General features: G+C 41.8%; 1 protein-coding gene across 8 annotated transcripts; it reads left to right on the top strand.

Moving 5' to 3' along the window:
- Window positions 1-2,065: 2,065 nt before the first annotated feature.
- On the top strand, window positions 2,066-22,441 carry ARFGAP1 (ADP ribosylation factor GTPase activating protein 1). 8 transcript variants are annotated; one of them, XM_066561326.1, is made up of 15 exons: window positions 2,066-2,175; window positions 2,394-2,531; window positions 5,998-6,061; window positions 6,899-7,008; window positions 7,979-8,150; window positions 9,059-9,159; window positions 9,834-9,920; window positions 10,416-10,512; window positions 11,872-11,928; window positions 12,122-12,154; window positions 13,331-13,360; window positions 15,138-15,194; window positions 16,499-16,558; window positions 17,681-17,757; window positions 18,215-22,441. In XM_066561326.1, the coding sequence occupies exons 3-15, from the start codon at window positions 6,002-6,004 to the stop codon at window positions 18,540-18,542; spliced, it is 1,269 nt and encodes a 422-aa protein (XP_066417423.1). In that variant the 5' UTR covers window positions 2,066-2,175; window positions 2,394-2,531; window positions 5,998-6,001; the 3' UTR covers window positions 18,543-22,441. The 8 variants fall into 8 exon arrangements, with proteins under 8 accessions (XP_066417423.1, XP_066417421.1, XP_066417426.1 ...); XM_066561324.1 differs by having other exon boundaries at window positions 18,212-22,441; XM_066561325.1 differs by having other exon boundaries at window positions 2,075-2,175; window positions 2,367-2,531; window positions 18,212-22,441.
- Window positions 22,442-24,511: the final 2,070 nt, after the last annotated feature.

Genomic DNA, 24,511 nt, shown 5'->3' with positions numbered 1-24,511 from the left:
CATGGAAAACAGCTCAAGGATACTGTGCCTGCCTTGTATTATTTTATGCTGTAATTTTTTCCTTATCATCATGTTTCATATGTTCTTGACATTGGGCATAACAATTATAACAATGGCAATTGTGCTAAAAATATGTCATTTAGTTTCAAGCTAGAAACAGCTCATAAGCAGATAAAGGGAACAAGTAGGGAAGGCCGTGCTGGCTGCCTTTGCAAATGTTTTTTCTTGGCATTATCTATTATCTCAGAATAGACATTTGCCACACATTGCAGAGATGGAGAGAGAGCTATGCACCCATCCCAAATTCCAGGAACGATGCAAACCCAACTTGCCAGGGAATGGCACACATTTACTTGCTTGCTGAGAAAGACAAATGTTTGTGGCATCCCTTCATTCCTACTGCACACCAGACAACCCTATCATGCAGCCCTCATGTAGAGTCTTTCCTGCTCACTGGGTCTGGGGTTGAGGATGACTCCTGGTTCAGGCTGTGAGCACACACATTCACCCAGAACCACTGCAGAGCCAACGCCAAAACAAATCCCTGGATTATCTACCGGTTATATGGAAAAACAAAGATTAATATGCTCATTAGACCTTGTAACACAGCATTTGTGTAATGGGAACCTCATTACCTGTTGGTTCACGTTTACCAGAAAATGATGGTGCTTATGAGAAGAGATTACTTTCTTCTTAACTGGAAAAGCAAGTTATTTAAGCCGAGTTTGCTTTATATTTCATATCCCTTCCTCTGTCGGCCTTACACACGCACACTTAAGGGCCCATTATCTTCTCATTGATGTGAGGGCATTATGTGTGTAGCCACCATTAATGGTAATGAAAATGGCTCCTGTTAATCTCCCGTGCGCTGATAGTCAGATAATAGCCTACTTATTAAGTACAGAGGCCAGACTAGGAGTTGCACTGAAATGAGCAGCATATTGTCTCTGTGGGATTCAGATGTAAACACTAAATCATTGCCCTGTGCCTACAGCTGATGATTAAAAAGAAGTTAGCAGTAGCATAAATGTGCTCGCCTGGCCCGTGCTTCCAAGCATCACAAAGCAACTCTGGGTGCTCTTTCCTTTTGATCCACCCTCACCTTTGGGAGGATCTCTGGAGACAAAGTTCTAGCTGGAAGGGACACAAAAGGATCATGGAGTCCAACCCAGGAACACAGGAAACCTCAAAATCCCACTCCATGCGTCCCTGAGAGCATTGTCCAAAAGCTCCTTGAGTTCTGGTAGCCTTGGGACGGTGACCATTCCCTGGGGAGCCTGTTCAGCACCCAACTACCCTCTGGGGGAAGAACCTCTTGTAATATCCAACCTAAACCTCCTCTGACACAGGTTCAGCCATTTCTTTGTATCTTATCGCTGGTCACCAGAGAGCAGAGATGCTCCTCCAGTTCTTCTCATGAGGAACACAAACCTCGATGATGTCTCCCCTCAGTCTCCTTCAGGCTGAACAACCCAAGGACCCTCAGCTACTCCTCTAATGGCTTTCCCTAGACCCTTCCTCATCCCTGTGGCCTCCTTGGGATGCTCCTTAGTAGCTTTAGCTCCTCCATATATTGATTGGGGTACCTCAAACCATCCCAGTGCTCCAGCTGCGACCACAGCAGCACAGGCAGAGCTGGACATGAAGCTGGGGGAGGCCTGGGGGTCCAACCAGCCCATCTCCATCTGCTATTCCCAGCTTGGGAGCAACATGGGCCATCACCTGAAAACCCTGCTTTGCTCACATCAACAGCTGAGTGAGGAAAAAACACGGAATTCCACATAATTCACCCTCACGGGCAGCCTCCCCTCATTGATGAACCCCGGGGATCGTTTTTGCAGCCTGGAACCGCACGGAGAGCAGCGCGCCCGCAAGGTTGTGTGTAAAGCTTTATTTCAGCTTTGCCCGGTGGGAACAAATCCCTTAAAATCCCTTAAACTTCTTTCTGGAGCACGGGAGTTGGATAGAACCGAATGTTTTGGGCGCTCCTCGCCTGGCCCGGCCCGGCCCGCAGCGGGTTAAGCCGCGCGCCCACAATGCCTCGCGCCCTGCAACGTCGGCCGCGCCGGGCGGGACCGGGCCGCGGCCGGGACCGGGAGCGGCACCGGGATCAGGAGCGGCACCGGGATCAGGACCGGGACCGAAATAGAGGCAGCAGTGTTGCTTAGGGTCGTGGTGCGTCCCCGTGGCTCCCCGCGCCGGGGCTCGTTGTGCCGGGGCCGCCTGTGTCCCCCAGCGCAGCGCTGAGGTGGCGGCGCTCGGGCCCGGCCCCCGCACTGTCACACTGGACGGTGCCGAGGGCGGGCGAGGTGCGGGTGCCAGGCTGGCGTGGCGGGCAGGAGGCATCACCCTGCCCGCTGTTTCAGCTGTTTCTGCGTTATTTTCTTGTCTAGAAAGCAGAGGCCGGAGGGCTCGGCGGAACCCGGCCATGTTCTGAGGGAGGCTGCAGGACGCCGCTGGGATCCGGGTAGCGCAGGTGTGCCTGGAGGAATCGCCCTTCTCTCGGCCCTGCGAGGCGCTGGGTGAGGCGGGTGAGTGTAAAACCACTCGGCTTTAAAAGTGTGCACCGGTCTTTGATGTATTTGCGAAGAAGAACCGTGTCAGCTCCATGGACATAGGCGCAGTGTGAGGTTGCAAAGGTTTCTTGAGCCTCTGTGGCCTTTTCGCGCTGGTGGGACTCGCAGGGAGCCTTCAGGACCATGAAGTCACCAGGCCACGTCACCTGCTGACTGACTCTCTGTGTGCTGAAGTGCAAAGCTCTTTGCAGGTTGGCTCCGAATTTGCTGCTGTATCAGAGGAGCAAAGTGCTATTGGTGTTATTTCCACTTCTAGTCCACTTCTGCCTTTTTGCTTATTTAGCAAGTTTTTGGTTAGTTTCATAACCAGAAAACTCACATGGTGTACATCTAGTTTGTGCTCTGGGAGCTGATTGCTTGGGAAATAAGAGTGTGAGATTGATCTGTGTGAAGCTGTCTCTTTCCACTTTGGAACCTTTGTCAAAAATATTTATATTCTTCAATGGAAACTTACTCAAAACTAAACATTTCCTTCACTGCTTGTGTCCATTTCTACTAGATCAAAACAATGTACATTTCTTTCAGGTGGCTTCTTTCTTCAGTATTTAGTCATGAAACTTAAACAGCACAGTGGTTATATGTCCAGTCAGTTACCAGGGCTCAGGTTTTTGATGGTAATCAATGATAATTTGAACCCTTAAAGCTTTGTGGGAAAATCATTAAAAGTAAACCAGGCATCTCTAAAGATATTACCTATTAGAAAGCTTAGAACATGACATTTTTACTTTGTCCTTTATTTCCAGATGCTTTGGTGGAGGAGGACAAGATGAAAAGCTGGTGCCTTTAGTTACCTCCTCCTTTTCTTGGATGTCATGGTGTGGGTGAAGCTCTGCCTTCCCACCAGGCAGACATGATTTGGGCAGGGAACTTGGTGCATGTGGAGTGGGTGTATGTTCAGTTGGCCAAAGTCTTTCAGTTTCTGTTTTAAAAAAGGTAGTTATGGCAGAACCAAAAGCAATCACTTCCTCTCTCACCTTGGAGCTGGAGATCTGAAACTTGTGTATAAGCCCTGAAGGGGGCTGGATATTGGCTATTGGAGGATGGATTTAACTTTCTGCTTTATAGACAATTCCTGGCATGTGCAGAGTTGGAGTGGGAAGAGGTTTTCCTGTTCAGCTCCAGCAGTGCTCATCTGCCATTGAGACTGGAAGACCTCTGCATGTAGACTGCCTCTGTTGGTTATTCTGATTGAAAACCTGTGAAAAAGGAGGAAAAATGGTAAAGGAAGGGTAGGGGTAAGAGGATTGAACATCCAGGCAAAGAGAGGAGCTTTGGAAGCTGTCAGTAATGTACAGGAAGATGCTGGGGAAATTCATTCCTGAGGAAGAGATGTTGGCATGCAAAGAGCAAGCAGCAATAATGGCAGAGAGGAGGGCCCAGAGGGTGCACTGCTGTCTGTCTGGCTATTCCTGCTGAGTTATTTACTTAATTTCTGTACTGCAGAGGAAGAATTCTCTATTATCTCACCAGGGACAGATAGTGGAATTGAAGATAGAGACTGGGAGTCATATAAATGTGTTTATGGTTGTTATTTAGGACATGAGCAAATGCATGTAGTGCTGTCTCCCTCCCTGCTCACATGCACATGAGTAAGTCAAGGAAGGCTAAATGTTACTGGAATGCTGTTGGAAAAAGTGTGTTTCATTATATGAGAAGTCACTTGACACACTTTCATTCTCCTTTTCTTAAAGTTACACAATTTTTATTAGATTATTGATAAAAATAACTGTGCTCAGTTTTATTTTCATGCAGGATGGCAGGAAGATTTGATTCACCACTAGTTGCAGTAACTTTTATCACAATTACCTGGTTCTCCCTAATAAAAAGTAATTAAGGCTGAAAAAGTGGCACATTCTAAACATCAGTGAAAGCACTTCGCCTTAAATTCCACAGAATTAAGCATTTGTCAGCAAGATGTTTACAGAGGAATAAGTGCTTTGGATAAAAAGCAGTGACTTCTGCTACAAACACCCTCTGCTTTTAGCAGTGGCAATATGTAGGTTCAACACTGAGCTTCTTTTCTGAGTCATGGTATCTTAGTGGGTGATGCACAGAACTATTTATTGTACTGCTTTGCTTTAGGGGTTGAACTTGATGTCAGTCATACAAATGCAATTTTTCCTTACCTGGAGCATTTTACCTTTTTAAACATCCTTCCTTTATTTATTAAAGATACATCCTTCTTCCATCCCCTAGGGCTATTGTATGTAACAATCATTTACCTTCTAAAATTATTGTGAGCTTGTTAATTTTATTGATGTTCTAAGGACTTTTGATTATTTGGTCAAACAGCACAGTGAACAGAGAGTTGCATCAAGGCATTTTTGCCTCTCACACCAGTGTTTGGTGAAAATATCAACCTGCTGTTTTATGCTTTGTATCTGACTGGCCAATAAGCTTGACATTTAGTAGTTGGTTCTGTTTCTAGTCAGCTTGGTGACTTCTGTCTTTTATTACATCTTAGAAGTTTGTTTTCTGGAGTAGAAATTATAAGATGGAGAGGAAGTAAAAAGGGAGAACAGATGTTGTTTATTTAAAGTTAATTTAAATGTGATGCTATTAGTTGATAATAGGAATTTATTTTTGATCTAAATTGCAGCCTTATGCTGCACCCTACACTGTAGTTTTTCACATCATGAGTGCTTTGTGTACTTTGGGTTTCTCCAGGCCATGTACTGTGCGTAAATCACATTTTTTGTCTTAATGTGAATTTTATCCATAGCTTGACACTACTCCCTGCTGTTTTCTGCGTCATAAAAATTAGAGTGAGATGATGTGGTCTGCCAGTGAGACATGCCTGTTGAATTACAATATTATTTTGTGTAAAAGGTCCAAATAAATGCCTTAATTTCTTAGAATTCAGTTGACAAACAAACTTAATATTTTTGGAAAATTACAAGTTCTTGTATCATCTAGTAAAGGGCTCTTTTAACAACATGTTCTGCTCTCTGAAGTGTAAGAGTTTCTGCTATTTTTTGCATAGGTCTGATGAGCTGTGTGCATGTGATCTGGTGAAATCATGGATGTTAGGAAGTGCTTTCAGGAAGGGTTGTGGATGGGCCTGGGAGCAGCAGCCAGCAGAGTCTGTTTTGATGCCACTTGTGACATAGAAGAATTCCTATTCCTGTGACATAGAAGAATTCTTTATCACCCCCTACCCACTTCTCAACCATGACTGAATTACACCTTTCCACTGGTGGAGTTAAGATGAATAAATCACCCCAAAAGTGCAAAGTAAATGGAAAAACCAGATTGTGGGGTTTATAGTGGTTTGGTTTGTCTGTTTTTCCTCTGCAGCTGGTTGTGAGTCAGTGGTTTAGATTCCAGGCTCTTTGTCACAGGGCTGTGCTTGTGAGGTACTGAGCATCCTACCAACATCAAATCCCTAATCATCACTTAGTTTCTTTTTCTCCCTTTGCAGAATCATGGCAAGTCCAAGAACAAGGAAAGTCCTCAAGGAAGTCAGAGCACAAGATGAGAACAATGTGAGAAAATGATGATCTTTAGATCAGTTTTGTCAAATTGCATTTGCTTTTTACCTACTCCAGATGTACACTGGGGTCTGCTACAGCTGCTGTTGTCTTTGTGCTGTGGCTCACTAATGCTAACAGGAATTTGGATATCTCATGTATGCATTACAATACATTGCTGCATATTTGGCACAAGTATTTCAGAAGTTCTAGTAAGGCTGGAGCCCCTGGGATCTTTTCAACAAGTGGTGTCTGGGGCACAACTTAAATTAAAATAGTCCCTTTCAAGTAGCTTGATTATACCTTAAATGTGATAGTCCATGGAAAGATTCACTTTTATTTATATCAATACATTAAATCTTGAGTGGTGAATCCGAAAACTGAAGTTGTTGCACTGTATGAGCAATAAAGCTATTTCTAAAGAAAAACTCCTGTTTAGATCTGCTACCATTTACTGCCAAACTGTAGTGTGACTGAAAAAATGTTCCAAACTTTAAATATTAATTTTTTTTTTTTGCCAAGGAAACCTCAAGAATTCAGTTTGGTTACTTTCTTTCAAGGCAATAGAAATGAAATCAAAATGAATTCTTTGCATGGTAATTTCCATTTGTTTGTCTGTATTTCCTCATTGGTTTTTGGTAGTTGGTGCAGTAATTTTTATAATCCAAGCAGCATAAATAAATATCTGAAAGAAGTTTATGATAGCAGGGAAGGTGTTTCCAAACACTAAGAACCCTTCCTTCTGAAATTATTTTCAGGGTGTGATGTTTTCATGATTTGCCTTTTTGAGCTGTGAAAACTTCCCATGGACAGTGATGACAGATTGCAGAAGTAACTGTTTTTCTGTCACAGGTCTGTTTTGAATGTGGTGCATTTAACCCCCAGTGGGTGAGTGTGACCTATGGAATTTGGATCTGTCTGGAGTGCTCAGGAAAACACCGAGGCTTGGGAGTTCACCTCAGGTCAGCCTTTCCAACACACCATGGACTGAGTTGCAGTACCTCAGGGTTCATTATGGCTGTGAACAGCATGTGTTGGTTTGGAATGTATAGAGTGTCTCAAATCCAACATTTCACTGGCAGTTTTGCTTCATGCTCCTATCTGAAGTGGGCTTTGCTCTCTGTGCCTTGTCTGTAGTTGCTTATAAAACTAGTCTAAAAAATAGCTTTATTCTGTTCAGGAGGTTTCTTTTTTTCTTTGTAATATAAATGATAGTTTTTGTTGCTTTACAAGAACTGTGCTCAGCTGAGATGGGGTCTATGGAATAAAACTGCTTGGGGTTCTGGAGACCCCATAGGGTCAGAGCAGGGAACAGTTACTCTCATGAGGAAAGGAGAGGAAGTCCAGGAAGGAAATCACCAAAGCAAGCAGGCCATTCAGAAATACATTCTTTGCTTTTCCAGGGGTGACTTGAAGCTCATTAGTGAGTAGAAGTTTCATAGTAAAGGAGCCTTTTTAACTGTTCTGTTTGTGGCATGGAAGAAAAGATGAAATTTCTGAGATGAGGACATAGAATCATAGAATTGCCAAGTTTGGAAAAGACCTCTGAGGTCATCAAGTCCAACCATCAAAATATATGATAACAGACAGAAAAAGAAAATTGCAGAGTGAAGTATGGGAAAAGTTTCTGTTACATAGTGGGCTAAATTAATTTCTGGACTTTGAAGGAAGATGCTTTTTCAGTCACTTGCCTTCTGTTGACTGTCTCCTTTAAATGCCAATAAATGACATGATTTTGGCTTATTTCAGTGAGGATCTGCCCACCTTCTTATGATGATCTGTCTTTCTGTACTTGGAGAGTGTTCTCTAAGATGTTTGTACTCTCAACTTTTGAGATAGGTTGTAATAAGCTTTTTTTTGTCACTGTTGATACAGCATGAAATTATAACAAGCTGTGATCTAAATTTTATTTTGTTTAAACCTGCTTTTCAGTTTTGTGCGTTCTGTAACCATGGACAAGTGGAAAGATATTGAGCTGGAGAAAATGAAAGCAGGAGGTAACAGCAAATTCCGACAGTTCTTGGAGTCTCAAGATGATTATGATCCCTGCTGGACAATGCAAGAGAAATACAACAGCAAAGCTGCAGCTCTGTTCAGAGACCAGGTAGGCTCAGTTTTAGGTGTGTTCTCACCCCTATGATCTTAAAGTGCTTTTTAAGCACTTGGTTTTGAAAGGAGGGAAATTGCAATTTTTTGAACCTCTGCAGTGGTACCTGAAAAGGTAAATGTGAGAGATGTGAAATCCTGGTAGAGTTAATGTAAACCTGAATGAGTTCATGGCTCAAGTATTTGGCAGAAGAGAAAAGGAATGTTGTCCTGCCAGGGAGATAAGGTGGGGTTAGGAAAGTGTGTCTTGAGCAGGCAGGAGCTTTTCTGGACTAACTTCCTTATTTTGAGTAACTCTCTCTACTTTAGCCCAAGGTTATCCCAAGGGTCTGGTACCTCAGAGCTGGCAGTCCAGGACTGCCCTCTTGGACCCTAAAGGTCTCAGAGTGCTTCTTCCCAAATCTTGTAAGAGTTTTCTATTGAAATTTTCATTTCTGCATTTATCTGAGGGAGCTCTGATTTTCAGTGCTGTAGTTTTTTGCAGCTGTTTAGTCAGTGGAACTGTCTCAGTTCTCAGTTCACTGACTACTTCAGCTGTACAGTTCTATCCAAAGTGATTTGATAAATCTTCAGTGTATGTAGTAACATACAACAATAATGTAGTTCTGTTCCTCCATTACTCTGTGATTAGTGCTTACATGTCATGAATCCAGTCTTTCCTCTTCAAACCAAACCTGCCTCTTTGAGGAAATTGTCTAATTTTCTATTTCAGTTGCCTGAAATAAAACCAGTGTTCAGTTCAACATCACAACCTGGGAGTCAGAAAAAAAAATTGGTTTCTTGTGAAAAAAAGTTTAGTGATCCAGCAGCAAATTGGAAAAATGACTTGTCCTTGTGTTACAGAAGCAGTTTATAATTTATATGAAATCTCTGACTTGGCATTCTTGACTATTTTGCTTCTTGTAGGTAGCTACAGTAGCTGAAGGCAAGGAGTGGTCTATGGAAACTTCTCCTGCCAGGAACTGGACCCCACCTCAGCCTAAAATGTCTCTGTCTTCTGCTCACCGGTACGTGCCCTGCTTACCTGATGTTGGTACAGATACAGCACCAGATACAGACACAGCATCAAAACCTGATGGTTTCATGTCTGCTGGGTTTACCCTGTTGCTGCTGGTGTCTGAACAAGCTGAAGTTATTGAGTATGAGGAAACAGGACTTTGTTTTTGTAATAATTCCCACCCCCTACACCTGAGCCTTAAACCATGGCAGAGAGAAGTGAGCAAGAGCAGGGAAGAAGCGATGCTTGTTTTATCCTGACTTGTAATGCTCTTGAAATTAGACATTTGTGTCACTCACAGGTAGTGTGTGACATCCTCACCTTAACTGTGGTGCTGTGCCAGTTTGGGAGTGGATGCCAGGGAAGAAGAAACAGACTTTTCCCTTCTGCTGCTAATTACCAGGGGAGCATCAAAGATCTGTAACACAGCAATTTTGTTGTTCTGCTTTTGCATGTAGTGTTTGTTATTGTGTGCACTAAAGATGCAAGTTAACTGCAAAAGCAGTTGTAAATCAAAGGAACAAGAGCTTCATGCCTTTTAGTGGTTGCATTAGAGTTCCCTTCTTGATAGATGAAATAAATAATCAATTTCTAACCTGTATTATGGTGATATACATCAAGCTGTACTGCTGAGCTGGTGGGTTTTGCTTAACATGGCTTTGATTCTTCAATGTTTTATTTCAGTTCTGCTGGACAATCTCAGACTGCAACTGCCTCTTCTGACAAGGCTTTTGAAGACTGGTTAAATGATGATGTCAGCTCCTACCAAGGGTAAGGCAATATTTACTGACTTTCTGAGTGCCTCTCTCTTTAGCATAACAAACTGTTTGAAGCGTTGAAGAAAAAGTTTGTAACTCCAAATGTTATTGTGGTGGGTCCCAAACCAGGGAATTCTGTTTGTATGTTGTATCTGATTTGAGTTAAACAGAGGCATTTATAAAGCTTCTTTCATTCCTTTTCTCATTTTCATGTGTCACTTTATTAGGATTTACTCAGCTTTCTGATGTCAGTGATTTGTTAAACCTGGAGAGTCATTAAGACCACATTAGCATGCACAGAGGAAATTGTATTGTCCTAGGATTCCTCAGTGGATCCTTGGTGTTTTTAAGAAGTGAGTAGTTTTATATTTTGGGTGCTGGGTGCTACAGGACTTTCTTTTCCAGGTGCAAAAACAATTGTCATCCTTCCATGCATTTCAGTTCTTGTTTAATGTTTTTAATGGCTGCATGCTGATACAAGGACTGTTTATTCCTTTTCCTGTGGCAGTGGCCAAGAGAATCGCTACGTGGGGTTTGGGAACACAGTGAACCCTCCAAAAAAAGAGGATGACTTCCTGAATAATGCCATGTCCTCATTGTACTCGGTAAGGAGTTGTTTGGAGCTTTCTGAATTACTGTTCTCTTCAGGTTTAGCCCCTGGTATGGGAGAACATGAATGGAGAGGAGAAACTAAAGACTGCAGGTGCATATGGAGAGATGCAGAGTATTGGTTGTATTCTCAAAGAGTGAAGATGATACCAATGGACTTTAACAGGCAAAATGGAGAAACTTGAGCAGAACTAAGAATTATGTCTGATATCAGTTCATAGAAATAAGTGAGGATATAGCAATGGATTAAGAAATAATAATCAAAGGGGCTGAAGGAAAAAAAATGTAATTACCTGTAAGGAATAGCTCTAAATCCGTTAACCATGTTAGGGATGTTCAGAGGAAAACAACTGAAATGTGTGTTTATGTGGGTGCCAGAAGCCCTGAGCAGTGATGAAAACATTTGAAATACTTGTGACAGGGTGTGAAGAGATAACAGCATATGGCTGAGCAGTTGTCGTGATTCAAGTAGAGATAGTGAAAGATGCATTGTTGAAATAAAATGGGAATAAAGTCAGAGGCAGTCAGGGCCATACTGCTGCTTTGATAGGCTGCAAAGTCACAGTGCTGAGCAATATTTGGGGTTTGGAGTCATATGGAAATACAGCAAGGTATTCTACCAAGGTTAGTGGCCAACAGCCCTCTCTAGAGCCTCACTACCTAAATACTCACACCAAGTTCCACTGTTGATTTAAAAATAAATAAATGAATCATTTCACTAGAACTTACTAGACAAAGGTAATGCCTGAGCCTTTGAACAGGTTGGTCACCATATTCCAGGTGATCCCACAGGCTGCTTGCTATAGATCAGCTAAATATTTTCTAGGTATCTCACAGTTTTAGGCCAGAGAGTTCAGATTAGAAAGCACATCTGCAGTGTAGTGCAGGTGAGCTAAGACAGCCAAGGAGAGGCAACAGTGTTCCTGTGAGCCATTCTGTGAGTCAGGATCTCCCTGAATGTGCTGGCTGGAATGCCCTCGTGTGAGCACAGACACACATTGCAGGGTGTCCTGAAGCCCTGTATTTCTGGGAGGCTGAGTTCCTTGCATGGATGTTCATCCTGGTGAGGAAAGCAATTTGAACAATTTGCCTTCCACTGCATGGGATGCTTTTTCTCCACACTTGTACATATTTTCAGCAGAGTAACATCTGAAACACTCTGGCTTGTTCAAATTCACACAAATACTGGAAGTTCATCGCTATATTTCAGTTAAATGAGAAGCTCTAAATTTTCTCTCAGTAGCAGGACAAGCTGTATTAGACCATTTGACTTCAGCTAATCTGTTTTAATGAAAATTTAGTTATTTGCTGTTATTATTCACATGTAGCTCATTAATTTCTTGCTTTCTTTAAAGGGATGGAGCAGTTTTACAACTGGAGCAAGCAAAATTGCCTCAGCTGCTAAAGAGGGTGTAAGTAAATAAAATGTGGTTTAGTTAGCAGTGGAATGCTAGAGGTGGTGATATGGGTATTCTCTTTTCACTGTGAAATTCTGCCAAAGCTCCATTACCTTGGAGAGGATCATGCAGCATTTCTAAATGCATGTCTTTAAAAATCAAAGGGTTTATTCCAGGTAAACCTGCTTGTATTTGCTTCTCTTCACAGGCTACCAGATTTGGATCTCAAGCAAGTCAAAAGGTGATTATAGATTTAGCTCTTACTCCATCTAATTGTCTTTAAGTGCCATGTGTTTGCTTGCACCAATTGACTTAGATTTGATCATCAGCAGACCAGTGTGCTTTTCCTTCTTAGTGCACAGTAGTGTTTAGTTCTAGCTTTTAATTCCATGGGAATTGCAATCAGCTGCAGTGATCAAATTAAGCAAGAGATAAACAGGGATACTCTGCTGTTTGTTACTGTTGGATGTGTTGGAAAGGCTGCAGAGCTTGCAAACTTAAACCCCTGGTTTACTTCTGTGAATCTTAAATGTGGTCTAGCTTGAAGTAGTTTTCTTCATGATACAATACAATGCAAGCCAGCTTCCCATGGCTAAAGCCTAGTAAGATATTACAAGTGTGAACTGCTCAATGTTATTAATAAATCAACTTGCTTGTGTGTGTTTTAAAAAGTAGCAATGACAAAGGGATTTCATTTATCAAACTGGGGTTAAAACAGAGACAGTCAGACCTGATTACACAGAGCTCTGACAGATGCAAGATCTGTCTGCAAGGAAAAGTTTTAAATTCAAATGTAAAAGTGATAAAAGCATGTGATTCTTAATTTGCCCAGTTCTGAATGAGATGCAGATATTTATAGGTGTTCAGAGAGGTCTATGCACTGGGATATTAATCCTTCAAATGGCCAAACTTGGGCATGTTTGCAACAAAAATGTCTTGTTAAAGCACCCAAACTTCCTACTTCAAAGCTTTGAAATTGCTTGGCTTAAGAAAAACTAAATTTTCTCCAGGTCTTCCTCTTCACTCCCTCTGGCAGTTTTCCTTTTGTAATAAAAGCTGCTCCTTCTTTAGTGTTATTAATAACTATATTAAGTTTAAAATCTCATCACATCTACTGACAAGGACTACAGCAACATGATGCTCTACAGTCTAAGCTGTGTTACTGGAGGTTAAATTTTGTTCCTGAAACTTCTGACCTTTTGCAGAACAGATTTAACACATTTTTGATGCACTACATTGGTTAAAAGTTTATGTGGGGCCCAGTGACCAAACGCATTTCACTATTTCTCTTGTCAGTAGATGTAAAAAGTTGAAAAAGGTTCATGATACTTAACTTGCCTGAAAAAATGCTGCCAATTTTTTGCTAAAAGCTGCTTCTACCTTCCTTGCTCTTTTCTCTTTTGCTCTCTGGGTAAAGTTTTGGGGCTACAAGCAGCAGCCAGAGCCGGTAACACCCTCACATCTGTTCTTGTGCATGGACTCCTTGTCTGTTCGTGCTGAATATGTGCATTTGCTCCTGAGCTGTCTTTTCTTTCTTTGCCTTACATCAAACCTGTTTAGAATAATGTTGTGTGTTCTGTATGGTAACATTTCTTCAAACCTACTTAAAATTTGTGAAGTTGGGTAGAGATACCCGAGCTGTGCACTGTCTGAAAGTTGACTGTGCTGCTGTCCACACTCTGATGATTTCAGGATTTCTGTTTGCATGTCTGCCTCAGGAATGTACCAAGAGCTGGGTGTTGCTGGAAGGCAGACACTTGAATGAGGTGTTTGTTATGGTGGTTAAAGTGCTGTCTTGAACTCAGCAATAGGTAGGAAGGATGAAGTGATTTAGATGAAAATACAGTTGTACCCAAATCTTTCCATTCCATATCTACAAAATTATGTGGCTGAGTAAGAGACCAAATAAGAATTCTTCCTAATTCTAGCAGTGACTCCACTTGAACACCTGAACTGTTAGTCTGGGTGTGTTACACTCTTTATTACCAAACATAAACACTTTGCTGGGTTCAGTAGACTCCAGAGGATTTTTCAAAGGTGAGAACACCCCCTTCTTGTTTTTCTTAAACACTTTATAGCCTCACTTCCAAAGGTAACAATCTCTTTGTGATTTGCATTCATGTTTCTCACTAGGTGGAAGTAGGATTTCCTTTTGCCTTTGCTTAGCAAAGAATTTTTATCCTGTAAGGAGTAGAAGTACTGGAGCTATTGGGGAGATCCTGGGAATGCTGTGGCTTAGGGAAAGGCTTCTTACACACCTGGGAGTCTGTGCAGGAAAGATGTTGAAGGTGCTCCATTCCCAGGAAGAACATGAGTGAAGGCTCAAACCCTGAGCAATGGTAGTAATCAAATATGAACCCTTAGGAAATCAAACTTAATTCTTGGCATATTGGCCCTTTTGGATTAACCAGGAGAATTCTGGAGGCACTCAGTATGGTATGGCACTTCTGAAGAAAGTTTAAATCTTTCAAAGGCTTATCATAGTAGTAGGGCAAGGAATGATTTCAAACTCTTCTAAACCTGTTGTCCTTGTCAGCTTTGCCTTAGGAAAGTAATTTTGTGACTTGGACTATAGACTTATGATTTTGTAAGCTGCCTCTGAAGTACAATATCCTTGTGCATCTTGTTCTGGATTGCAACAGATTTCTGCGGTTCATTGTTTTTTCTCCCTGCAAACCTGGAGCTTTCAAGAAAATAACAAAAATCTTCTCTCACAGCTTTGGCTCTTATGTATTGCTCAGAAACACTTGGGCTCTTACTAGCAGATGATAATTGGAGCACTACAAGACAGAGAAGTTGGGGGAAAATCAGCCAAAAAGATCTACTTCTATGAGTAATTTAATTAGTATGGAAAAATAAGAGGAAATGAGGACAGTTCTTCCAAGTATTCAGCTGCAGGCATTAGCAAGGCGCCCATCCTCTAAACTGCTGCTGGTTGCACCATTGCTTCTGCTTCCAGTGCAAGGTCAGACTTTGCTTGGGCTCTGGGCATCTATTGCCATGTGTATCTGATTTTAATTTATTGTCTTTTAATGTTTTCTGCAGCACTTTGTTTGTGCTTTTCAGCTTTTCATTCTGCTTGTATGAATCAAAGCTAAAGGCTTCTTGTGTTTTTGGATACACTGCTGAGAAATGAGCCTGCAGAAGTTGTTGGCTGTGGGGTTTTATTGTTTTTTTTAAAAAGATACTATAACTGACTTTGTTTTTGTTTTGCTTTTAAATAGGCATCAGAGTTAGGTCAGACATTAAATGAAAATGTTCTCAAACCTGCACAGGAAAAGGTAACTTTGGATCTAGTAAATGGCTTGCAGAAAAATGCTTGTGCTCACTCAGGGAGTGGTTGATTGCTCCTGCCAGAGCTGCCCAGGTTCTCAGGGGGTCTTTCTGTAAAGGGGAGACATCAAATAACTCCAAGTTAGGCTCTTATCAGAGAAATGTTAATGAGGGTAAACTCCCTCCACTTACCTCTCTCATGTCCACCAGAGTCTGCCACATTCTCTCTTTGTTAGGTACCATTTTATGGATTTCATGCTTTCAATAATGGAAGATGGAACAAGGGGAAAATGCACCCTAACTGGATATAAAATCAGTTGTTTAAGTATATATATATATTTATATCTATTTAGTAGTTGTATCTTGGAGTGTTAAGTTCCTAGTGTTTTACCTACCTGCCAGCTCTATTTTAATTCAGTCAAACATCTTTGAGCCATTTGAAGAGAATGTTTTAATCATATTGCAAACTAATTCCCCTTCCATTACCTTTATTAATTTACCATTCTTTACATGGCATTTCAAACCACAGGAGAAGACTTTAATTGGTTTTCTATTCCCTAGAATTATCCACAGCTTATTTCAGAGGGCTTAGATGCATTATTTTCAGGGTTATATTTTAGAGTGCATTTCCTTGAGCTGCTTTTTATTTTGTAGGACAATTTAATGAGAAATTATGCATTTTGTGTTTAAAAAAAAAGAGATCCATTTCCCTTAGGATGTTGTACTGTTAGTTCTAAATAAGTGTTACTTTCTGAAATAATTATTCTCTATATGGTTATGCAAAATCACTTGCTTTGGAACAACTGCCATTTATTAAGTGGTGAAAGGTACCTGTTGTATTGTGTTCCACCAAAATTCAAAGCCCTTTTAATATTTAAATAAGCATCTATAAAAGAGAATAAAGGGGATCTGCTATGTTTCTTAACACAATCTTTATATGCAGTAGAATATATTGATAAAGCTTCATGTTTGTAGATGTTTTTTGTACTTGTGTTTTATTGCTCAGCAGTAGTGTAATGATACCTGAACTCTGTTTAAATAATACCTTTCTCATACTGGGTGTGATACCTTCCTCACACTGGGTTTTTAGCCACAGAAAATTCCCACAAACTCAAAGGACTGAGCCTCACTCTACTATAGATCAACAGACTTCATATATCATTTTCTTAACTTAGTTTTGACTTAAACCTGTTTTGATTCAGTTTGGGGTTGGGTTTTTTGACATTTTAGCTGTCAAGCACAAATGAGGTTGTCTGAAGGTTTCAGTAATACTTTGTTTTATGACTAATTACCAATACTTTGGTCCACATAGGTGAAAGAGGGGAAAATATTTGAGGAGGTCACCACGGGGGTATCACAGTTGGCCAGCAAGGTATGAGGTGGCCTGCCTGGCTTTAAGGAGGCCAAACAAGTCAAGCCAGTCTCCATATTCTCATAAAAGTAATACAAAACCCCAAAAATAATACAAAACCCCAAAGTGCAGCTTTGGTCTGCGCTTGTGTTGAACAGAGAAATTTGGAAAGTGGAATTTTCAGCTGGCAGCACGTTTTTTTGGGATGTTTAAAGCTGCACAGGCCTGGTGGTGTCCTCTTAGTAATTTGAATGAGGACATGGGGTGGTTATAAACAGCAAAGAAAATGTGTGAGGGAATATGGAGACAGCTTGTGTTCCACTGGTACAGTAAAAGCTGCTAATGCTCTGCACCTTTCTCCTTTGCCTTCCGCTGCTCTCGGTGACGTGGTAAGTGTGGCTGAGGCTGCCAAGCTCAGAAATCCTGCACAAACTAACAGCTGCTGGGGTAACTTGCATGGTTTTACCCAGGAGTGTGTCTCTTCTAGCACTGGGAAAGTCAGCACTGGAAACTCTTCCATAGACCAGCTCAGTGTCTTAGGTTTGGGTACTGCTTGAATAAAGTAAAATGAATTATGTTATGTGTTCTGTTTAGAGCCTGGCACCTCTCAGGCTGAATTCTGGGATTCATCCTCCCTGTCTCTGTCTCAGAATAGTACCTTCCACGGTGCCACTTCAGAAGTTGTATTTCTGATCCAATTCCAGGACTCAACTTTAGGCCTGTTTTACATGGGTAGTGAAATAATGCTGAAACAGAGTGAAAGTAGCTGTGTAGAGCAGTAGAAATATAAATACAAGTTACGTTAATGATAAAACAGCAGTGCTTTCATTAAGTTTAATTTTCTGTAAGGACTAATTCCAGTACTTTTGTCAAGGAAGTCTAGGAGAAGCTTCAAAAGATGCTACAATGGGTGAAAAAGCCAAACCTGACCTACCTCCCACCTCTTCCAGCAGCACAGTGCTGCCAAATGTATGTTCTTTACATCCACCATGTAACTGCCCATCAGAAACATTAATGAGCTCTGAGATAAATGTGTTTGATTTATGGAAACAAGTGGAGGAATTTGTTCTGGCTTTTGCTGTTGGACTCAGCAGGGATGTTGGTTCAGTCCAAATGAATGGAGTGTCTTTTTTCTTTCTCTAGGTTCAGGGAGTTGGGAGTAAGGGATGGAGAGATGTCACCACTTTCTTTTCAGGAAAAGCAGATGATAATTCTGACAGGTAATTTTTTGTTCTTACTTTCTATCTCTTTGAACACATAATTTTATCTCCTGTATATTCTCTGTAGTATAGTAGTGAAAGGTAACTTTTCAGTATTAAGAACTTATTCTGTCTTTGCTGATAGTCTTCCTCTATGTAATAGGGAGGAATTCAATATAACTTTGCTTATAACTGTTTTTAAACTGAGAACAAAGCAGTGCACACATTTTGGTTTAAAACTTACTCCAAATGCACATTCTCTTTCCTAGGGCTTGTTAAATCTCTTAACAAAATCTGTGAATTAGATAACAAGCTTATGTCATTTGGAGCAATATTTAGTTCTTCCTTTATCATCAACGGGGTTTTTTTAAGCAAGGAGGAGTAGAATCACAGTTTTCTTTGGGGTCATTTATTTTTACTGTTACATTTGGCATAACTAATTTATTTCTACCTTCCTTTCCCCCCCATCCCCCAGTAGACCAGCTGAGGGAGACAGCTACCAGAACAGTGGAGGGGAGGGCTACCAGAACAATGCTGTAGATCAAAGCTTCTGGGATACCTTTGGCAACTCAGATGCACCAAAAGCTCATAAATCTCCAAGCAGTGAGAGCTGGACCTATGTGGACAATTCCACAGAGAAGAAGAGCTCGGATAGCTGGGACGTGTGGGGCTCGGGAACGGTCTCCAACAAGAACAGTAACAGCGACAGCTGGGAAAACTGGGAGACCAACTGGGAGAACACAGGAGGGGAGAGCAAGACCAGAAAACCTCCTAAGGCAACAAAAAATGCATGGGATGACTTTTAGAACTCTGTTAACCCTGCTCTGCACAGCTGGGAAAGGGAGGCTGTGCTGTTTGCTGGAGGGGAGGAAGTTTTACACACACCTGGAGTATCATGGCTGACCTTTCTGATCTGTTTGTGCTTCCCATTCATTCTCCTTCCTTCTACCCCAATATAGGGAAAAAAAAAAGTAGCATCTGAATCTTTTCTTACATAAAGGTGGCTCTCCCTTTTTGATAGTGATAAGTATATTCTCCTTGCACTATTGGAGCTGGCTACAGCAACTTTCTTAACACAAATGTTAAAGGAAACAAATCAGTGCAAGGACACTTCCATGGCACAACCTTGCATGTGTAGGTTAATAGGTGTTCATCCAGTCCTCATCTAATTTGAGATTTGGGGTGTTTGATGTGCAAACAAAGGACGGGGTATGACTTGGAAAGACAGCCATTAACTGGGCAAGCTGCAGTTGGACACATCGAGTTCCAATGCCTTATGGATTGCTCTGACTGCAAGGGGTCTGGCAATTCTAGATGGTCTTTAACATATTTTTTATTGAAGCTTTGTTTTTAAACATTGTGACATTATTTTTTTTTAGTAGTTGAAAACTTATTTTTCTCCTTTAGAATTCAGAAGGAATCTAGAGCTAGATAATAATTTGTGTAAACTTAAAGGATTGACCTGAGCTCTCAAGGGATATCCAGAATGGCTTTATTTGCCCATCTTACTCAATGGATTGAGTTTGCACTCAGTTGTAGTTTCTGATACAGCAAAGCTGTAGTGTTTTCCTTCCTCACCTACACCCTTGCCCCAGTTTGAGTATTTTATGTAGTGTCTTTTTTCTTTTTCTTCCTTCTACCTGTCTAGTATTTTATTAATGCTGTTAAAAATGAAGTCTTTCTGCTGCTTATGTCCTTCTGGACATCTGTTTGGCAACCTGGCAGCGAAAAAAATAAAGAAGATTCCAGCAAGAAAAAATGGGTGGAAAATACAAAAACATTGAGGAAAAAGCCTGGCAGCAAGCCCCTTTCAAGATGAGTAGATGTCTGGATTTAATAGTAAAATTTAATTTAAGCAGATGTTTTCCAAGCGCTTCTTTAGTGTGTCAAGCTGTATCTCTGTTTCTGTCATATATTTCTCCACATTTTTTCCTGGATCTTGTTAAAGAAACACTATTTTGGAAACATGAGAAACTCTTTGTCAGCATTAAGGACTGGAACAGGAGATTCAGTTATGTGTCAGTTTTGACCCAACAAATCTCTTTGCATGACACAAACCATAACTTATAGAGAAGAATTGTGACTTTTAACATCAGAGGTATCATAGGTACCCATTTTATTTTGGGGGATGGGTTGTGAATGTAACCTCATCACGAAAACAATCAGCTCACTTGAAAACTCAAATCATGATGTTCTCTGTGGTCTGCTTTTCCAGCATGGAGTTCTTTCTGTGAACCCTGTAGATCCTAAAAAGCCTTTTCTTTTAAAAACTGGTTAATTTGTTCAACAACCAACTGAAGGTCTCAAAGTTACCTTAAATAACACTCCACTTCTTTTACTCCTTACAGAGGTTTTTGAGCAGATAGTAATATCAACAGTTTAAAAAGGAAAGAAAATTCCCTCATAAGTAGCAGATTTTAAAGGCTTAAGCCTGACTAGAAATAGCTCTGTTTACAGCCTGAATCTGTATTTCTATTCCTAGGATCTTTCAGATGGTGAACAGAATATTTTTCCAGTCTTCTCTCACCCTGTTCTGTGAGAGTCGGGATTTCTTTTTTCCCCCTTGCCTCTCCTGAGAGCATGGTCTGAAGCTCGTGGTCTCTGAGCCTCTGCAGCATCCAGAGCTGCTCAGACCCAAGTGCTGCTCCAGGCTGAGCCATTCCCAAGGTGTCCCTGCTGCCACAGACCCTGTGGAAGTGCCAAAGGCACGAGAGCTCTTGTTTGGCAATGCTGCTCATGGAACCATTGGCAGCAGTTCACAGTCTGACTAAAACAAGGATTTTTTTCCTACTTTTTCTCCAGTTCCAGGTATAACTTTGTCATAGCTTAGCTGCATGTCAAACATAACTTTGGTTTTTTATGCTTACACCTCTGTTGCCTCCTTGTCAATGTGTCTGCTCCCCAGTCTGAAGCTGGTTCAGCTTTTGTATAAGTTTATTACAGTTTCTCTTTCATAAGCCTCCTGTAATGGCTTGTGGCAGGAGAATCTTTATTTCAGTCCACTCAATCAGTGCTATTGTGATGTCTGTGTGCATGTTCTCCTCTGCTGTGAGCTTTGCCTGGGACAAAAGTGGTTTATTTATGTATCACTTGCAGCCACAACTGGCATGAGCCATTTGTTTGTTCTTCTGATTTGATTTTTGTAGCTTTTGAAGCTTTTATGTTCTAAATCGAACAGCCAGAGCCCTGCTCAAGCAGAAGCTTTGAGTAGGGATTTTTCCTCCAGTTGAGGAGACAAGGACAGAACAGTTGCCATCTCTCTTTCTGCAGTGTTGTAGGGGAGCAACAAAATGCTACAACTGACAGAAAGATGTTACTGGAAGATCCAAATAAACCAATATAATGGCAGAAGGTGTAACTGCAGACACAAACCAGTGTGCCAGCTGGTCAGTTTGATGGGCAAATGGGCATTTTTTAATGACTTGTCTGAGCCTGAATGTGTCATCATGCCTTCCAGAGGAGAGGACAAAACAAAGGCATTTTCTTTTTTTGCACGCCAACTGTTTTATTGAATTTTACTTATTTTCAGAGTAGGTGGCTGGGAGGTTTCTGCACTGTGAAGAAAATCCCATCAAGTTGCATGTGCAGAGCAAGTGTTAATGAATCAGACTTTTTATTTTTAAATTCCTCCTCCTCTCCCCAAATCCTCCCCTTTTGGCCTGATGAGGAGCAGAGGCATTGAGTGCAGGCTGCTGGAGCTGAGGCTGCCTGGCTGAGGGAGGACCCAGCCATGAATCTGAGCATGTGGGGTGTCAGGGCCATGGTGGCACCATGGGCTCTGCTCTCCTTCATCCCACTCCCTGAGTCACAGGTTTAGGTCATGCAAACTGCCAGGAGATGTGCAGGAGGTGAAATTGCTGCACCAATTGAACATTGCAATGGCTGGTTCAAATCCCCTGGTGACCCAAGCTTTTATTTCTTTGTATGGCTTCAGCTTTGGAAAATGCAGAACAGCTGGATTCCTGCAGGTAGTCTGATACAAGAAAAATGTCAAGAAATCAAACTAAGTGCCACTTGCAAAACAGTGAAAGTCTTGGAGAATGCTCCCAAACATAATCCTGGCAGTTAGGGATTATTTTTAAATGTTTCATTTGTGTATTGAAACCTGTTAATAATTAGTACAATTCAAGAAGTGCTGGGCCAGCTCTCCCTCATGGTTGAGACCTCAAGGATAATGCTGCTGCTTTTATTTTCCAGGCCAGACTGTAACATTCCATGGGTTCATAATGTACTTGTCAGTGTAATGGTCTGTGCAATAATTTAACAAGTGTAGATAAAACCTTTGTTTAATCCAGGATACATTTAAAGATACAGTGGTCCTCTTGGAGAGTAGCAGTCTACACAGGTATTTCAGTTCTTAGCTTATTCTGGCTGAAATACTAAATTTCAGTGACCCAGGTAAAGGTTTGAGCAATCAGTGATTTAAACAGAAATCAAGAAACATTTCCATGGCCATTATTAAGAGTTTGATCTAATGGCTGAGTGGCCTCTAGCTGCAGAACCCTCTTTCATTTCCATGCCAGCAGAAACTTGGTCAGTCTGGAGTACTGTATCTTTAATTTTCCTGCTGTGTTTTTTTGTGAAGTTCACAGGAATGGCGATTTCAGTGAACACTATTCATTGTTCTGTAGAGTGGTTCTGGACTTGAACTGCAGTGTCATCTTTTAAAGAGTATTCTAATAAAGCAAAGAGATCTGGAGCAGAACGGTGGTCAGCCCTTTTTCAGGAGACTTCAGTTAATTTTCAAGCCAGGTGCTGGTGTCAGGCATATTCTTCCCTGCCAGTAACAAAGGAGAAAGGAAACTGCCAACATTAATAGAGCCAAAAACTTCTTTGTATTTCATTGGAGTTTCAGAGTCTTAACTTCAAACTCTTACTTAGGAGCAGTTTGGAGACATTGTTTGCCTCCTTATTTAAGGAGACCTATAAATAGAAATTAAAGTGCAGATAAATTTATGTACTCTGAAAGTTTTATTAGCTTGTCTACAGAGGCACTTACTACAGCAGAAAAAGGCAACTTTTAAAGCAGTTTTCCTGAAAGAAGAGAGTCCTCTGACAAATCCTCCAGCTGTGGTGGGGTTCCATATTCAGATTCCAGTTTCCTCCATGAGCCAAACAGCCACGTGAATACTCCAGATGACTGCACTTGGCTTTGTGCAAATTTAAAATATCTTCTATTATGTTCTTGGTCAGCAGGACTGAATCCTACTTGCTGTGTGGAGGTAATTTTACTGATTTTTGCACCCAAAAAAGCCATTTGTGTTTGATAACATCACTGCTATTATTCCATGGACAGGCTGTGTCCATTCTGCCTGTAAGGGCTGCTGTGTGGGGTGCAAAGTTTTCACATGGGATTACTGGAAGTAAACAGCACATGCTGGTTCTGGAGAGAGGATTTGGGCCCTTTATTCTGACAACACCAAGGAAGCAGTGATGTGTGTTCTGGATTTCAGACTGAGCACAGTCACTGAGACCAGAAGACACAAGGCTTGGCCTTGAGGGAGGACAGGTCACTGCTGCATTGCCATGTCCCACTCAGTGCTCTGATCCCAGGCCAGCAGCAAGTCCAGCTGGAGCTCCCTGCCATTGTTGATCTGTGTAGGTGCCCTGCAAGGCAGGTGCAGGCTCAGGAGGTGACTCTGGGCTTCACAGCTCACCCACTCCACACAACCAAACACTGGTGCCCTCTGAGGTGTGCAGGCAGGCACTGGGGATGTGTCCTGCTTTCCCTCCTCGTGCTCTCCTCCTCTTCCAGAAGGTTTGTCCACAGCAGCCACCTGCCGCAGGCTTTGGGCTCAGCAGCTTCACCATCACCCCCCAAACTCCACAGGGACCCCCCTGAAGCTCTGCCCCTGCCCACTGCTTTGGCAGAGGTTTGCAGGATGCAGCCATGGGGTGAAAACTTGAAAATCCCAAGAGGAAAACAAGATGGAGCTGTGTTATCCTGTGGGGAAGCTGTAAACCCTGCAGCTCTGACAGACCTGCAGTGTGATCATTCCTGGCTGGTCAGTCACTGATTTACAGGAGACCAAGAGAGGCTGCCTGGCTGTGTCAGCTCCAGCCATTTGTGCTCTGTCAGCAAGAGGCTGCATCTCCTCAGGAAGGCAGGAAAGGAAACGTCAGCTCCTCCTCTGAGCAAGGCACTGACGTTTGCTTTAGGTGAGATGAAACCACCCTGGGTTTATCCTCAAGTGCTGCTTTGCCTCCAACCTGAATTTCACCAACACTGCCCTGATGGCAATGTTTAAACTGGCTAAAAACAGAAGAGATGAAAAAAATACTGAAAAGATCTCCTAGGAGAAGCCTCATTGTACTTGCAGTTGCTGAGAACGAGTGGGAGAGACCGAGTCTCTGGCAGGGCTGGCTGCAAGGACTGCCAAGAACAGTCATGTTGTACCTCACCAGGATCATGACTGCTGCTCCAGCAGGAAAATCCAGTGCTATCAGCTCTCCACACTTTGGAAACCAGTTCTTGTCTGTCCATAAAAGCCCTGCCAAAGTGTGCTCCCTCAGAGAGGCTGCTCAGCGTTGCTGAGGCTGGTGAATTTTACAATCGATAAATCAGCTTCTGCCAGGAAAAGCAGAAAGGCTGGAGTGTGTCTTTTATGAAAAAAATTCATCACTTCTGATTGAGATTGGTATCAGCAGTTCTGCACTGGATTGCCCATCTTGCCTTCAATGGAATGGTGTTTTACTACCTGGGGCAAAACCCACTTGTGTATACATTTTTTTCCCTACTCTGCTGACATGGATGGTTAATATATGTAAATTGATG

Source organism: Molothrus aeneus, chromosome 17 (genome assembly GCF_037042795.1).
Source record: "Molothrus aeneus isolate 106 chromosome 17, BPBGC_Maene_1.0, whole genome shotgun sequence".
Taxonomy (NCBI): Eukaryota; Metazoa; Chordata; class Aves; order Passeriformes; family Icteridae; genus Molothrus; species Molothrus aeneus.
The sequence above is the reverse complement of the archived record's forward strand: the minus strand, read 5'-3'. Positions and strand labels throughout refer to the sequence as shown.